At 39.5% G+C, this 16975-nt stretch overlaps 1 protein-coding gene across 1 annotated transcript; it reads right to left on the minus strand.

Moving 5' to 3' along the window:
• Nucleotides 1-13427: 13427 nt before the first annotated feature.
• LOC145164182 (uncharacterized) lies at nt 13428-14228 on the minus strand. The gene has a single exon (XM_079082909.1). It carries the CDS (start codon nt 14226-14228, stop codon nt 13428-13430), a length of 801 nt encoding a protein of 266 aa, XP_078939035.1.
• Nucleotides 14229-16975: the final 2747 nt, after the last annotated feature.

The following is a 16975-nucleotide window of genomic DNA, read 5'->3' on the forward strand; positions in this document are numbered from 1 at the left end:
TTATGGGCTGATGCTATTGCAACTGCATGCTTTACCCAAAATAGATCCTTTCTGAATAAGCGATTCTCACTTACTCCATATGAAATTATTAACAATCGTAAACCTAACGTTAAATTTTTCCACGTATTTGGTTCTAGGTATTTCATCTTCAACTCCAAGGAAAACCGAAACAAATTCGATGCAAAGGCTGATGAGGGTATATTTTTGGGTTATTTGCTTAATTCTAAGGCATTTAGGGTTCTCAACAAATGCACAAAGAAGCTAGAAGAGACCTACTATGTCACCTTCGATGATAACTATTCGAAAAAGATTCAGCAAAATGAAAGTCCATCGGCAGAGATCTTTCCAAAGCCAAGTCCAGCAACGGTTCCTATCTCAACTCTATATGACGAGTATATGATTCTCTTTGATGAACCAGAAAAAGCCATTTCTTCTTAAACTAAAGCAGCAGACAATAAAGAAGATGAATTCAAGAAAATCATAGAGGATGTTGTGAAAGATATGGAAAACGAACCTCCTAGTTCAAACGAACCTCCTAATTCAAACGAAACAACAAAAGAAAACACATCCTTGCAGGGGGAGGGTTCATCTTCGTCTTCTAAACCTAATGTGCCTTTCGAGGGGGAGAATACATCTCCACATATTACCCATGAACATCCAGTTGAGGGAGAAAACTCTGAACCTGAGGGCGAAGTATCATCATCATTCGAGGGGGAGAATAAAGAAGCAAACGATGATTCGGATGCACAGTCTGAATTCGAAGAAGTAAATGCCGAACTGGATCCTTCATATGATCCAAGTTATCCTCCACTGACCAAATGGACCAGAGATCACCCGAAAGCTCAAGTCATAGGTGAATCGTCTGAAGGTGTCCTCACACGATCTCAGTTTAAAGCGAAGCAAAATGCATTATTCTCCAAGGTGGAATTTTCTATGTTCAACTCGTTCGTTTCTAAGGTCGAATCCAAAACCGTCAACACAGCTCTTGATCATTCTGAATGGGTGCAAGCGATGCAAAACGAACTAAATGAGTTTGAGCGAAACAAGGTCTGGAGATTAATACCAACTCTACCAGATGCATCAGTTGTTGGTTTAAAATGGGTGTTTCGTAATAAGATGGATAAAGAGGGAAATGTGATAAGAAATAAGGCGAGACTAGTAGTCAAGGGATACTGTCAGGAAGAAGGAATATACTATGAAGAAACCTTCGCTCCAGTAGCAAGGTTAGAATATGTTCGTATCTTTCTGGCCTATGCAACACACAAGAATTTTGAAGTGTTTCAAATAGACGTCAAGTGTGCTTTCTTGAATGGCGAATTGGAAGAAACTGTATGTGTCGAGCAACCACCGGGTTTCGTGAACGAGAAATTTCCCAATCAATGCTACATTTTGGACAAAGCAATATATGGTCTAAAGCAAGCGCCTAGAGCCTGGTATGAAACCCTAACTCTCTTTCTTAAAATGTCAAAATTCAAACAAGGTTCGGTTGACCCAACCTTCTTTCACAAGAAAGAGGGTGACCACCTAATGATTGTCCAAATTTATGTTGATGACATCATCTTTGGTTCCACGAATCCTAGCTTAACAGCTGAGTTTCGCAAGTTGATGGAAACTAAATTTGAGATGAGTTCAATGGGTCCAATGGGTCCAATTAACTTTTTCATTGGACTGAATATTAGACAGGGACCGGAAGGCATTTTCATAAACCAGGAGGCTTACACCAAAACTTTACTCGCAAAGTTTGGCATGATCAGAGATTCAAGAGTGAAAGTACCAATGGCATTCGGAACGAAACTAACACCATCTATGGAAAAACCAGCTGCTGATATGACTATGTATCGTCAGATGATAGGGTCATTGATGTATCTAACAGCTAGTAGACCAGACATTATGTTTTCTGTTTGTTATTGTGCTAGGTTCCAGGAAAATCCACGCGAACCTCACATGGTGGCAGTCAAGAACATCTTCAAATACCTGAAACGAACCTCATCTCTTGGCATTTGGTATCCGGCAAAATCAGGATTCTTCGTTCAAGCATTCTCAGATGTTGATCTTGGAGGATGTGGTTTAGATAGAAAAAGCACTATTGGAGGGTGTCAATTTCTCGATGGCAAACTCATCAGTTGGCAGTCCAAGAAACAAACATGTGTATCCTTGTCTACAGCCGAATCTGAGTATATAGTTGTTGCATCTTGTGCATCTCAAGTCATTTGGATTCAAAGCCAATTAAGAGACTATGGCCTAAACATGAAACAAATCCCTCTATACTGTGATTCTGAAAGTGCTATTCGCATTTGTCATAATCCGGTGCAACACTCAAAAACAAAACACATCGCACTGAGGTATCACTTCATCAAGGATCACGTAGAAGATGGAAACGTTGAAATACGCTTCGTACGATCCTCTGATCAACTAGCTGACATATTCACGAAAGCCTTGCCTGAAGCATCATTTAATAGAATACTCCAAGCCTTAGGAATGATGGAAGCTAAATCTGTTCCAAAACCACCTTCGCTTTCATGAGAATCACCTTCGTTTTCGCCTTGTAAGTATTTGCAAAGCGAAATGAGGCGAATGCTCGCTCTATTTCGTTTCCGGTTATCCCGGGACACGAAATGGACCGAACTCCCGCTCCAATTCGCTTCACTCATTCTCTATAAGCGAACTCTCGGGTGTCTAATCAATCTTCTTGTTGGTTTGGAACTCATATATCCTTTTTGTACATTATGTATACTATTTCGTTTAAGCATATCTTAAATTTCTGTTTTTATTTCTTTTTCAGAAAAACCAAAATCCAAATTTTTTTTTGTTTAGTTTTATTTCTTTTCTTTTTCACAAAATTTAAAACACCAAAAATAGCTACTATCGAAACTTTTGTCAACACATCTCAAGAGTTACTCTAATTCGGTTGATGGGGCAGGTATAAACTTCTTCTTCTATGTATTAGCTAAGTGTCCCTAGAAACATGTTGTTGCATGTTATCCTAAGCATCAACAAACTTCTTGTGAAGCCTTAATCAAACGAATCTACCTTTCGTTTCTTCCCAATGAGGCTGCTAAATTGACTTAAGTCATGAGCTACCTTACTCTTCTCACATTGAGTTAAGAGTTATCTGCTTGGTCACTTTTGCATAGCAGAGGTACTTTCGTTTCTTATACCATCTCAACACTTTTCTCCATTAGTTTCGTTGTCATCAGTGTAACCCTTGAGACTCTCAGCATTTACCACTGAGGTTTATAGTTACACAACATCTGTGTTAATGATATTAGTTTCGTTTTACCACGTACTAAGTGAAACCCAAAATCCAACACCACAATGAATTGACGGTGAACCATTGAATGTTCTAGCTTATTACCCATGAATTAACGAAAGCCATTATCATGGTTTGTACCACGAAATCTCTTTTATTTTTGCGAGATCTTTATGGAATGTTCTGAAACTAAGACATTTCTTCCCAAAAGATCCAGTTTCGTTTTTGTTTTTGAGATTTCCAAAATTTTCCCATGTCACTCAAAAATTATCGAACCTACTTGATGTTTTTGGCTACACTGGCCACACAAGTACTTCAACTAACTTTTGAACTTATGTCAAGTTTCGTAGTTTAATTGAATCGAACTCACCCATAAAGCCGAAATTCAAAGATGTCTTTCAATGTTTCTTAACAAACAATTGATCGTACTTCAATGGGAAACCACATAGACACTTCTTAGTCTCTCTTGACTTTGAAGGAAGAGATTTGTGCCTAGGATCCACAGATCCGTGTCTCTAACGACATCACTTAAATCCCACAGATATAACATGTTCATTTCTTTTTCTTTGGCACACTCTTCCACGAAAGTCTATTGATTTTCAAAAGTCTTGTTCGTGGTGATTATGGCTCTTGTGTTTTACCGCTCTAATGATGTTTTATTTCTACATGGGCTTGTTCAAGCGAAAGGGGCTCAGTTTCTTTTATTGGGATATGAAGCGTTAGGGCAAAATATGAAGAGGCAGAGGAATGGATAAGATTTCAAACAAAAGGCGTGTGCTTTTGAATCGTCACCAATCGTCACGCCGCCTGCCACACTTTTCAGAGGAACAGTTGTCAAATCACGTCTTTTTAGGCGTTGTTTACGAGTTTTTTACGTAATTGACGATTCGATTTTATCTCTCTTGGGTAATTGTATAAAAGGGGTTATAGATTATTAAGGTACTCTTTACTGCTCTCAAAATTTTCAAGAACCCCGAAAGGTGATTTCTCTCTTATTGTTCATCTTCTCCAAGCTCATGCAACAATGGCTGACTCCTCATCTGTTCAAGAACATACTGGTCAGTCTTCTTTTCTCACAATAAAGCTCAACCAGAACTTGATCCTCCACTTAGTTCCATTCAAGTATGATCCGTACATGCTTCCCATTGTCGAGTGCTTGAAGTACTCACCTTTGGTGACTACTTTAACCAAGGTTGAAAGTGTTCCTATGTCCCTGTTGTCAAAGGCCTTCTCATCTGCTAAGTATGTCAAGGAGGAAGAAAATATCATCTTTAAAGTTCGTGATAAGAAACACTCGGTCTCCAAGTCCGGGTTTTGCTCTCTTCTAGGGCTAAACTATGTTGATTCCATGGTGAACCCTGAGTCCATCACCACTGCCCAAATCTTCGAGATGTTTTATAACATGGGGTATACTAAACCTCCCACCACCATCACCAAGTTCAAGAAATCTTCTCTCCCACCACAATGGAATGGTTTGTTTACTCTTCTCTTTAAGGCTTTATCTGAGAGAGTATCTGGATCTGACTGTGGGAGCAAATCCTTCATGAAAATCCTATATGGCCTCGACCATGGGATTAATCTTGATTATAGGTCCGAGCTTTGGGCTCAATTGGTGCAGAGTATGAATTCTTCGTCTCGAAACCATGAGATCTCTTACGGACGTTTTTGGACGATAGTGGTGCAGCGAGCAATTGAAACTTTCGATCTTCCAGTTTTGGTAGACTTGTTAATGTCGTCGATTGCTACTTTCCACACTACGAAGATTATCATCGCTGATAATTCGAAGTTCTTGTTTGTAGGGTATATTCCGGAGACGATGTATAGGTGTGTTTCTGGGGCGAGTAAAATTATCACAGATTACAAGAAGCATCCTGTTTTAGGTCCAGGGAGCTTACATCAGAGATGCAACGATCCTTAGATGAGGCTGATAAACCCAAAAAGGGAGGCAAGAAGGGAGACAAGAAGAAAGGGGTTCTAGAAGGTCAATCCTATCTTGATCTAACCCCTAAGAAGCAAAATACGCGAGGAGCAGCTCCTACAGCTCCTAAGAAGCGAAAGCCACGCAAGATGACTCTGCAACCTAGCTCATCTTCATCAAGCTCGGAAAGCGAACATTCGCAATCTGAGGGTTCACTTCGTAGTGATTCGCCTCCACCTTCTCCACAACACGAGGTAAATCTTAATGATAAAATTCCAACTCCACCTCTTTCTCCTACTCACACATGTATTCCAATTACTATTGCACCTTGTCCACCTCCTGTTTCTACAACATCAACCCCAGTTTCTTCTTAACCACAAATAAGAATTCCTCTTTCTGTCCCTCTCTGCGCTGATTCAACAATAACTCCTATTGTCTCTACCCCACCTTTTGTTTCAGTCAACGTATCTAATACGAGGGCTCTAACTTCAGGTTTTTCCACTCGTGTTTCACCTCCTATTTCCCCTCTTAACCGTGATGATCCAGAAATGCTCTTCTGTGATGACGAAGATGAAGATCTTGAGGGTTTTACTTACAGTCCCTTCCAAATCAGGACTGGAAATGAAGATGAGGTGCAAGTAACGAAAGGGCAACTACAATCCCTCCATGAAAAGATTGACCAGTAGCTTCTCTCTAACAAAGCTTCTTCTCCTGATGTATATGCTAAAGCAGCTGTTGAGTCTATCTTTGAGCGAATCGTGAAACAACATTCCACTTCTGTTGAAACATCGAATAAAGTTGCCGCTGGTTCTACTGAGGTTTGTAAGTCCACGACCGAAAAAGTCGATAAACTAATTGGACAAACCACTGCTTTCATGGAGAACTTCCAAACCACTTACGATTAAAACACCACATCCGCTAATTAAGCATTGACGATTCTGGGATCTCTCTTTAAGAATGAAAAGACGCAACTCCAAGAGCTTCGGACTGGTCTACAGTCTGACCATGAGTCATTTCAAGCCACTATCTCGTCTCAGCTTTCTCAGCTTAAAGACGAACTCGTCAAGGAAAGTACTATCAAAGATTCTCTTGTTCTCAAAACAGAAGAAGCCAAGCTGTTAAGTACCAAGATTGAAGCTTCGGAGAAACAGGTCAATGATCTGTTATCTGAGAGGGCAGTCATGTGAAGCTGTATAACTGATGTTACTAGCATGTTCTCGGATATCATTGAGACCAGGGACTCTATGATCACCATCACTATGTGTAAGCATCTGTCAGAAAAGCTAAGGCCAGTCTTCGCCATATTTCACCGCCTTGAAGGTGTTTCTGATCAATCCTTTAATCCGAAACAAGGGGGAGAAAGTGTGACTGGTGGATCAAGAAAATAAAATGTGGCAGGGGGATCACGAACGGACGAACCTAAAGTTTCTGTCAAGCCACCTAAAGCTCCTGTCAAGCCAATTGTCAAGAAGGAACCTAAAGAAGCACAGGCGAAAAGGCGAAAACTCCATGAAGCTGAAATGGATGAACATCAACGAATCATCCATCAAGCCGAAGAAAAGGAAAGGGAAGAGAAAGAAGCACAGGCTACACTTCAGAATAAAAAGCTCTTGTGTCCCCAAGTGGAATCTGAAGCGAATCCAGTGTGATGATGTTGATCTTCCAAGCCATTATTGGTTAGAACCACTAGTTTCGTTTGAACTTCAGAACACACGAGACTCCCAACTGGATCTGCCAATTACCCCAAAAGCCTTCAGATTTCGTTCTTTTGTTAAAGTAGTGAATGCTCCTATTACAGACAGCGGAGCAGATCATATGCTTTTCTCGTTCTATCTAAAGCATATGAAACCACAATACGAGACCTGGTCATTGTGCAAAATTACAGGTGTGAAAGTTACAGGGTCGATCGAGACTGATAGCTTTCCAAACATCAAGTTCAAAGTAGCAAGAGGTTCAGCCAGCCAATGTTATGAGTTTACTCTTGCAGATCTTCCATGTCTTAACCTAAACGACTGGTTCATTCTTTACAACATATTGCTGAAGGAAAAAGAAAAGTATGAACCTGTCATGTCTCATCTCAAGGTCATGATACAGTCCTACATTCAAGAGATTGGGGAGATGGATGTTGAAGTTGTTGGTATCATGCGAAAGAAGACTTCGGCTGTTCTTAAGGAAAATCCTGAGGATTTTGAAAAGTTGAAAACAGGGAAACTTTATAGTGGAGATTGGTTCGTGGTTTATTCTGCTAGGGAATGAACTGGAGCAGATTTTCGTAAAGGATGCTTCTATCTTTCTGATAAGCATCTCTATACCACAACCTTCCTTGATTTCATTATGGAGCAAGTGGGCATGTTCAGAGGCAACAAGAAGGAAGATATTCAGTGCTTTTCAGACATGATTCTTTGGTACATTGAAGTTCGCCAAGCAATTTATGCTATGATTCCGAAGGTGTATGAAGTACAGAAACGAATCCAAGGCTGAAGGGTCGGGCCTCAATTGACGCAAAGGGGGAGATTGTTGGGTTTAATAGATTGCGTCATTGGGCCGTTTTACTTAGTCCATTATGTTCATGGTTTGGGCCTGTCCAACCATAATAATTGTTAGGGTTATAGTATATATAGTTCATGCATGCACCGTAGTTGAATGTAGTTGATTGATCTTTTCATTGTAACCCTAGCACGTATCTACAGTAGCAATTCTTCATAGAGTTCTTCTGAGGTTGTGTCTCGTAATCATTTGACACCAATTGATCCATCCTATGTTCTTGTTTTCATATTGTGTTAATACTTTACTTGTTAGAATCTAATCGATCTAAAGAGGATTTTATTCCTAACACAACTTTAGCAAGCGGTCCACAAATCTCTACATCTTTTGCAAGTGGGCCGTGATGGGTTCACCATCCTTCATTTTGGTTGTGATCATGGAGGCAATGATCTCTTACCTCTGCTGCCGAGCACTTCAAAAGGATAGTAGTCCTCATAGGACTTCTGTAGCTCAGCAGTCATGGTAGCGATCATAAGACATGACACCTTTGTCGCATCCCTCTCATGAGTAGTGTGTTCAGCGATAAAAGCGATAATTTGATTTAGTGATGATAAGACTTCTGTAGTCAAAGTTTATCCATTCCTTTTGCCCTTAGAGGGATAAAAGCGATATCTGTGGGCCCCTCGATGATTTAGTGATGACAAACGTAAGTGCTCGGCCAGACCTAGACTAATTTGATTTGTTCAATTAGTCAGTCGTCATAAATCGGAAATCGGGAAACAACAAATGGACAGATAGAATGATTATAATCCATGCCTCGGTCCATATGATATCTAGAATGGAGGAATATATGATCCCTTATCTAATGGACACGTCATTGACTAGGTCAGAGTTCGACATCGTCTTTTAAGAGCTACGATTGCTAGTCGGGATCTTAGAGTCATACGCAATGATAGTTTTAGACTTATCCAAGTGGTAGACTGTTGGATTAGATGTCTAAGCCCATAACTATTATTGGTATGTACTCGACCCGAGAGTAGCATGGTCCATTTGGGTTGCATAACACCAGGACAATTTGTTAGGATGGACTTTTGAGAGAAGGTTATATATGATTTATTAATATATTATAAGTTATAATATATTAATATGAAATCATATGTTTTAATTAGTATTGATCAAGAATTAATTTGGAATTAATTTAGTGATCAAAAGAGACTAATTAAATCTATGGGGACTAATTATGGTAATTAGTTATATTTATATGTGTTGGGCTTATGATCCATGTTGGACCAAGTTTATGTAAGGATACATAAATAGTTGGGCCACATGAACCATGGATCATAAAACCCATGGGTATGGGTTTGGGTTATACCCATGACTCTTAGAATTCAACACATATAAATACATATATGATGACCTAAAACCGCCACTCTTGTGTGTGTGCATGTTTTTATTGTTCATGAAGGTTTTTGGTGCATGGAGTTTCTCTCTCAAGAGTCACCTTTGTTCTAGGTGAGTTGTGATTCCATTTAAGGTGCAACACTTGGGGCACTAAGTTCTTAAAGGCCAAATGCATCAAGACTTACAGCCACATAAAAGGTATGTTACACTAACTAGCATCTTGTGTAGTTTACATCTTTGCATGCTAGTTATAGGCTTAATACCGTGGAAACACCTTTGCATGTATAATTAGTGAAAACATATATCCAAGGTATTTAGGGTTGTATGTGCACCATATGATGTTGTAGTATACCAAAACCCATCACCGTGATGGCCGGGAACCGTTATATCTCGATTTAGGGAGGGGTTGTCGCAAATCGAAAGGATTGGAGGAGTAATTCACGCATAGATTCGCGGATCTCGGGTCATGATTTGAGTATAAGATTGGATACGAGTGGTTCCAATTATGTTTGGATACGAGTAATTCACGCATATGATGTTGGGATTTCGGATTTTTCACATGGGTTTCATTCTGAGTGGGGATGGTTTCCATCTGATGTTTTAGACCTGGGTGGATCGGTTCGTTGGTTTGAGGAGGACCACGACAAGAATGAAATTAGTAAGGGCTAGACGACAGAGGTCGGAGATGATGTGTGACTACGTATCAGCGGTAATATTCGCTTGAGATAAAACAAACTTAGTGATTGCGTGTACAATGTGATTGGATTAGATAGCTTTGTTGGATAGAAGACTGTGGAATTCGTATTGTTGAATGTGCTAAGAGTAGCCTGAGGCGGTTCCACTTTTGGGTCAGGAGTCGATCTTGTCTTTGGAATTGGTTTCAAGCACTGAAAGGTATCTGGGGTTTATGTTTTGGATATCAGTGGATAGTTCCGGTCGGGCATGGTCTTTCAATGCTTGGTCGGATCTGAATCGTCCTAGTTTTGGTATTGGAATGGTTCTGACTGACAGGAGGTCAGACATTGTGAAGAGTTTGAGCTTCCATGCGGAATGGCAGAGTATTCCTTCGAGGTCTGAGGGCAGAGTATTGAGGAAGTGACAAGGTGATGTTTTTGCATGGGTGGTCTGTTGGGGAGCCAAACCAGTATTCATTTCAGGAGTTGGTGAGGCAGAGGTGGTCCTGTGGTGGCGAAGGTTCATCCTTTGCCGGGTTGGAGGTTTCTGTTGGATTCAGTTGTCTTGGGGATGTCGTGTTACGTTATGATTTTTTTTCTGTTGCGGTTCTCGGGTTGTTTGGGATAATCTGAGTGTTAGCAAGGAGCGATTTCGAGGGCGAAATCTAATTTTAGTGGGGGAGAGTTGTAACATCCTGTTTTCAGGTCGTTTTCTTTTCAGAATGGTGATCAAGGATTGGGTATTAGCGGGATTAGAATCCCCGAAGAAGTTAGTTTTGGGTTTAATTTGAGGTGGATGCTATATTTGATGTTTCGGGTATTTGGTTGCGACTTGGAGCAAAAAGGGTATTTCGGCAATTTGTCAGTCGGGCATTATGGGAAATGGATTTTAGGTTCGAGATATCTTATGGCAGGTATGAATTGATAATAGTGTTGAGCGTCTCGATGCCTTTCTATGGATATATGGATGGTTGAGACCGGAGTCGTATTGAGTGAGTTGTATCCTTCAGAAGAGTTAGGGTTAGGGGAAAACCCTAGTACGCGGGGCATACCAAGTTGTACGCAAGGCGTAACGAGGAGAAAAGGTGTACGCGAGGCGTAGCTGGGAAGAACGTGCAGCGTAGGTGCGAGGTTTGGGCCGGGGTGCGCAGCATCATACGCAGGGCGTACAATAAGGTACGCGGGGCGTAAGAGGGTCAGAATGAAAAACCCTAATTTTAGGGATGGACACTATATAAAGAACATAATGCCTCAAAGATCAGCCCCTCCGTCTCACCCTTAGACAGCTTTAACGAAACCCTAATCTTTCTTGTGTGTTCTTGGAGCTTAAAAGACCATTAGAAGAGTGTTTTGGTGATTTGGAAGAAGGTGCCCACTCATGAAGATTCATTGAAGAGGCTAGAGCTTTTAGATCCAGAACCTCTTCAGCTCTTGGGTCTCTTTTGAGGTATAATGTCTCAAGCTTGGTGGTTACTTTCTTAGATCTCTTTTGGGTTGAGTTTGTGGACTCTTTTGGTCCCAGTGATGAAGTCCCTTGAGTCTATGTCGTTTTTAGAGCTTTGAGTTGCCCCTCTCTGTGTTATTTGGGACCTAGAGTCATAAAGTTATCATCTTGGAATTCCTAATGGGTTCATGCAATAGTTAAGACCATTTTCATGAAAGTAGAATGCCATTTTTGGAGTTTGGGCTTATGTGGGGCATGCAAAGTCACCAAGTCAGTGACTTTATGGGTTTAGACGTTATTTGGGACTCAGATCTGTAGTTTGGACTTATGGCTTGAAGCATTAAGCGCCTAATGGAAATATGGGATTAAGAGGGGAGTACGCTGGGCGTACAAGCAGGTACGCGCAGCGTACAAGCCTCCAAGCGAGTACGCTATGTGTGCGTGTTAGTACACCCCACGTACTCTGTCTGAGTGGGTTTGCATATTTGGGCTTCGGTCTGGGTTGTCTTCTTGGGTCTAATTGTTTGGTGCTTTGTTGGGCCATCTGAGAAAAGGGTTATTTGGATTAGAGTTAAGTCGTGGGCTTAGAGTAAGGCCCAAGTAAGGGTTTGGGCCCATTTTTGAAAATCGGGCCATTAGTGGACCTTTTTGGTCTTGGGACTTGGTGGCTCAATGATTTGGGTCAGTAATGGGCCTGGTTAGATGGGCCATATATGGGGCATAGTGTTGGCGTATAGCCTTGTGTAGCTTTTGATTATAGTGTTAGGTTGTTTTGGCTTAGTTCAGGAGCCAGTGTGCAGCAGCAGCGACAGCGTAGGGTTTCTCTCATAGCAGTTGAGGTGAGTCTTCTCACCATACTTACCTGTGTGGTAATTTATGTGTAACCAGAGGGTCTTATTTGTGCCATTGATCGGAGGGTCTTGTTTGTGTTATTGATCGAAGGGTCTTATTTGAGTTATTGACCGGAGGGTCTTATTCGTGCTATCAACCGGAGGGTCTATCTACTTATACTAAGATATGTATTATTGTGCATTCTGTCATTGTGACTTATATGTTGCTATATGTGTATTATGCATTTTGCCCTTATGATTTATGCTCTTATTTTATTCTGTGCATATATTGAGTTATGACCGGAGGGTCCATACTAAGTCGTGAGACCGGAGGGTCCTTATCGAGATATAGCCATGAAAGGTTAATTATTTGTGTGTGGTATTTTGGGGGAACTCACTAAGCTTCGTGCTTACTGTGTTGAGTTAAATGTGTTTCAGGTACTTCTGTAGATTCCGGGAAGGTGGAGGCAAGATTGTACACATCCGACAGCTTATGGAGATTTGAGGATTTTGGGATACTCTGATATTGTTTTGATAATAACTTATAATTTTTGTGATGACTTGAATTTATGAGTAACGTTTTGAGAATTAAAAATGAAAATTTTGTCTTGAAATTTGAGGTGTTACATTGGGGATGGTTTGACCGTCGCTATTTTGGGTAAAGGGTAGATTTTGTTCGATAACAAAAATGGCGACCAAAGACTCCTTAATGGGGTACATATTATTAGTTTTGGACAAATGACGGAAGAATGGAGTCGGTCATAATGCATGGGTTGGATTTGACATTGGTTGACAGAAACAAAACTCAACTTTTGAGAGTTAAACGATCCCCAAACCGGTTATATAAAGCTCCTTTAAGGACTGGTAGACCGACTTGTCTTTTAGCAACAAAGGACGAACCAGCTTGGATATGACACTCCAGACTCGGTCATGTTAACTTTATCTCCTTAAAAAAGTTTGTCCACAAAGAATATGGAAAACGGAGTCCCAAACATTGAGCACCCAAACCAAGTATGTGAAGGGTGAGTAGTATTAGAGAGGGTTGTTCTTCTTTCTTGTAATAGAGAGTGTAAGTTCGTTTATTTTGTTCCAGTTCCGAATAAAAGTGTGTTTCAAACTCAATAGAAGGAACACGCAATCGTAAAGCTTTTTATACTGCATTCCTTTGTATTTGTAACCTAAACTGATAGTCAATAGAGTATTTATTTTTCTATCAAGTGCCAAAAACAATTACCAGTGATTTAATATTAGGAACCAAATCCGGTATAGATTAGGAACACAAATATGAGGGCGATTCAGTTTTTAATAATCAAAATATGTATCAGTATATCTTTTGTATCTTTTACATACTGTAGAGCTATACACTTTACAAGGTCAAAAATATTAGCCTATTCATCAACAATAAGTCACTACGGGTTGCAATGCATTAGTGAGATAGAATATTTAGGAGCGAAGCCCTTGTTCTGATCATCCTCCTAAACATCAAATCCAAACCATTCTCAATGCCTTCAATATTGCAATCGAAACCCTCCATGCAAATTCGAGGTTGATCTTTACTTGTTGCTCCTTTCTGAATAAATTTTGAGACCATGGACCATTTAGTTTCAGACTTCGACTTTGGAATATACACCGAAAAAAACGACAAGAGCAATCCAAACACAGAAACGCTGACTTCACTAGCATCTCTTATTACTCTAATCACAGAAGAGAGATGTGTGTCGAGATTCAAAGGTTTTGAGCCGTAAAAGTGTTCGATTTGCTTTAAATTTGCAACACTGGTTTTGGATTCCTTCTTCAGTTTCTTTAGGAAAGAAACATCTAAGATGAAATCACTCTTTTTCCTCCTTAGAGCTGATTGAACATCTCTTAGATGTTCCTTCACTTGTGAAACTAAGTCTCTAACAGAACCACAGATGTCCAAAACCCTCATTGATCTATCCAGCAACTCGTTGACCAAGTTCTCATGTTGATAGTGAGAAAGGGCTTGTTGGGTGTGTGGCAAACTGAGAAGATCATCAACGCATGTGTACAATCTTTCCAGACTTGCAAGACCACTTGAAATTTTTTTAGCATCAAGAATACGCGAGGTAGATGACTCCCATGTTTTGAGATTGGTAAGCTCCTCTTCTACTTGAAGAGTGCTGCGATGTGGTCTGGTTGGCAAACTAATGGATCGAATGGTCTGACGATTCTTACATAAAGAAGAAGAAGATGATGAGAAAGCCATTCTTTTGGTTAGGCTTGGCCAATGACTGAAATATTTGGGATGATGTAATTGATGTTTTGTTGGCGTTTGTATTTATACAAACCGAATTAAGTTGGGGTAGATTAATTATAGAAATGTGAGGAGCATGTGAAATCGCATGTGCAATCCTTCCGAACCGCTGAACTTGCATCTAAATCGGCCTACATATCTCTGCTTTCTTCGGTGGCATTTGGTGAGAATGAAGTAAAGAAAGTAACGTGAAAAACAAGGCTATTAAATTAACGCATGCCCACGTATGGCTTGTCTCGTAGGCAGCATTTATGAATCCGTGTTTACATTTCTTTAATTAACAATTACACGTGAAGGAATATGACGTGTTTTCTACTTTCTAATACACGAGTGGCTTGTTAGACGAACCTCCAAATCAGATATAAGTGAAACTTCATAATAATACAATCCCTTTCTCTTTGAAAAAAAGACTTCGCAACAGCCCCTATAGTTTAGAAAGAGGGAAAAAAAACACGGCTCAACCTATTAATTAAGCTTTCAAAGAATTAAGCAAAATTTAGCCCCATTCTGAAAATAACTACTCTACAGTTAAATAAAAGGAAAAAAGAAAAAATCAGCTAAACCTATTAAGGCTTTTCCAAGAATTAAACAAATTTTAAGCACATTCCGCAAATAATCACCAATTTCACCTACGAAGAAAAAACCGTTTAACCAAAAATAATAATAATAATAATAATAATAATAATAATAATAACCTTTTTAGACGATTTCGTAGTTGGCACCTACAAAGTGGTCAAATTTTTACATGTATTTATTACTAAATTTATGGGCATGTTCGGCAAAACTAGCTTGTAGCGGGTAGTTTGTAGCGTTTTGTTAAACGCTACATTAAGTAACTTTTGGATTTGAAGCGTTTTACTTAAACTAAATGCTAAAATCTTGCAGTGCCAAACGAGGCGTTCTGTTCAAAACGGAACGTTTTGTTAAACGCTACAAGCTAGAAACTCTCAAACGATTTATGTCGAACACGCCCTATATGTTATTAGATTTTACTATTAAAGGTCGGGTGTTGTAGGCGTTGTGGTTTTTATGTTTGAATTTTTCAGTTTCTTGTTGAGTGGTAGACACAAATTAGAGAAAACAATACACGGAAAAAATACTATACCCAAGTCATAAAAATGTTACATACAAAAATCATCCGCAAAAATGTTACAAACAAGTCATTCTAAACCTGGGTCGTACTAGATCCTCATGTATATTAGACATCTTATGACAAAAGTTCTAGTAAATGCTCGTTTTGCAACTGCTATAGATAAAGGATGGTCTGATACTATCAACCTTAACAAAATGCCTACCCAAAGGCCTTCATGGAATCCAATTTCCTCGGGCAGTACTACTATTGGATTCGATCTAACATTACAATGTTTTCAGTTCTAAGATGTGGAGTCTAGTTTCCCTCTACGGTCTCTTAAAACAGCCTATCTTAGTAAGACGACCAACAACCACTGGTATGTGCAAATATTTATAGGTAAATATATCTGTGCAACGTTAACAAATACATAAATTAGTTAACTTATAAGTATAAAAAGGATGTATGCATATGGCCTAAGTATACTCATCTTAGAAAGATTCCACCAAGCTTTCATAATATCATGTCAATCAGAACCCCCAAATGCATATTTTTCTCAATTTTGACCCAGTTAGAAATAAAAAAACATAGGTGGCATTATCGTCTACAACACATCTATTAGGCACCTCTCCAACAACAGAAACATCCATGTTACAATACGTTGAAATTATATTTATAAGATAACATAACGGAATTAATAACAATATTTTATAACATAATTTGACAATTAGTTTCCAACTCTTATTTTCTCTGTTAACTAACTCCCATCTTTCGCATCTCGACCATATAGTAAATCCCAAAATTTGCTAGTCGTGGGTTCATAATAAAGCATGTGGACAATATGTATGGATGCAACATGTATATAATACCATCCGATGACACTATGACCTTGGGGCACATATGGTTTATTAGACAAATTATTATGAGCATAGGGTTGAAGTTGTAAATATATTTAGTGTATATATATATATATATATATATATATATATATATATATATATATATATATATATATATATATACTCATTGTGTAATCTAATATACAATTCAATCAATACAACTTATTTACCAAGTTATATCGGTATCAGAGCTAATTTTTGAGTCAGCCCTAGGTTACAGACATAGCCGCCGATCAGATCCAATTCACACAAGTCTGGGACGATCTTCACAACTAGTCAATAGATGGCGACCATCAATGCCTTCTCCACAACCGAGAACACCTCACACAATTCTCATAAGTTCCCTTTTACCCTATCTCGTACTAATTATGGTTTCTGGAAGATTATGATTCAGCCGTTCCTTGTTACCAACAATCTTTTTGGGTATATCGATGACACTATTACGTGTCCCACTCAAACCCTTCTAGCGGCTGACAAAGCTACCACCGCAGACCTTACACCAAACCCCTCCTACACTGCATGGCTTGTTAATGATGTTCATGTATGTATGCTTCTATTATCCACCATCTTTGAAGCATCATACCCTCATGCACAAGGAACGACAGCCAAGGAATGGCTTGCTACGGAATCTCTACGGATCAGCTACAGAATGGGATGCCCTGGAATAGCTACGGAATAGCTACGGATGCGGGTATGTATCTATTCTGTAGCTAATTAGCTATGGAATAGCT

Source organism: Lactuca virosa, chromosome 3 (genome assembly GCF_052849685.1).
Source record: "Lactuca virosa cultivar CGN04683 chromosome 3, Lactuca_virosa_CGN04683_v6, whole genome shotgun sequence".
NCBI classification, from domain to species: Eukaryota; Viridiplantae; Streptophyta; class Magnoliopsida; order Asterales; family Asteraceae; genus Lactuca; species Lactuca virosa.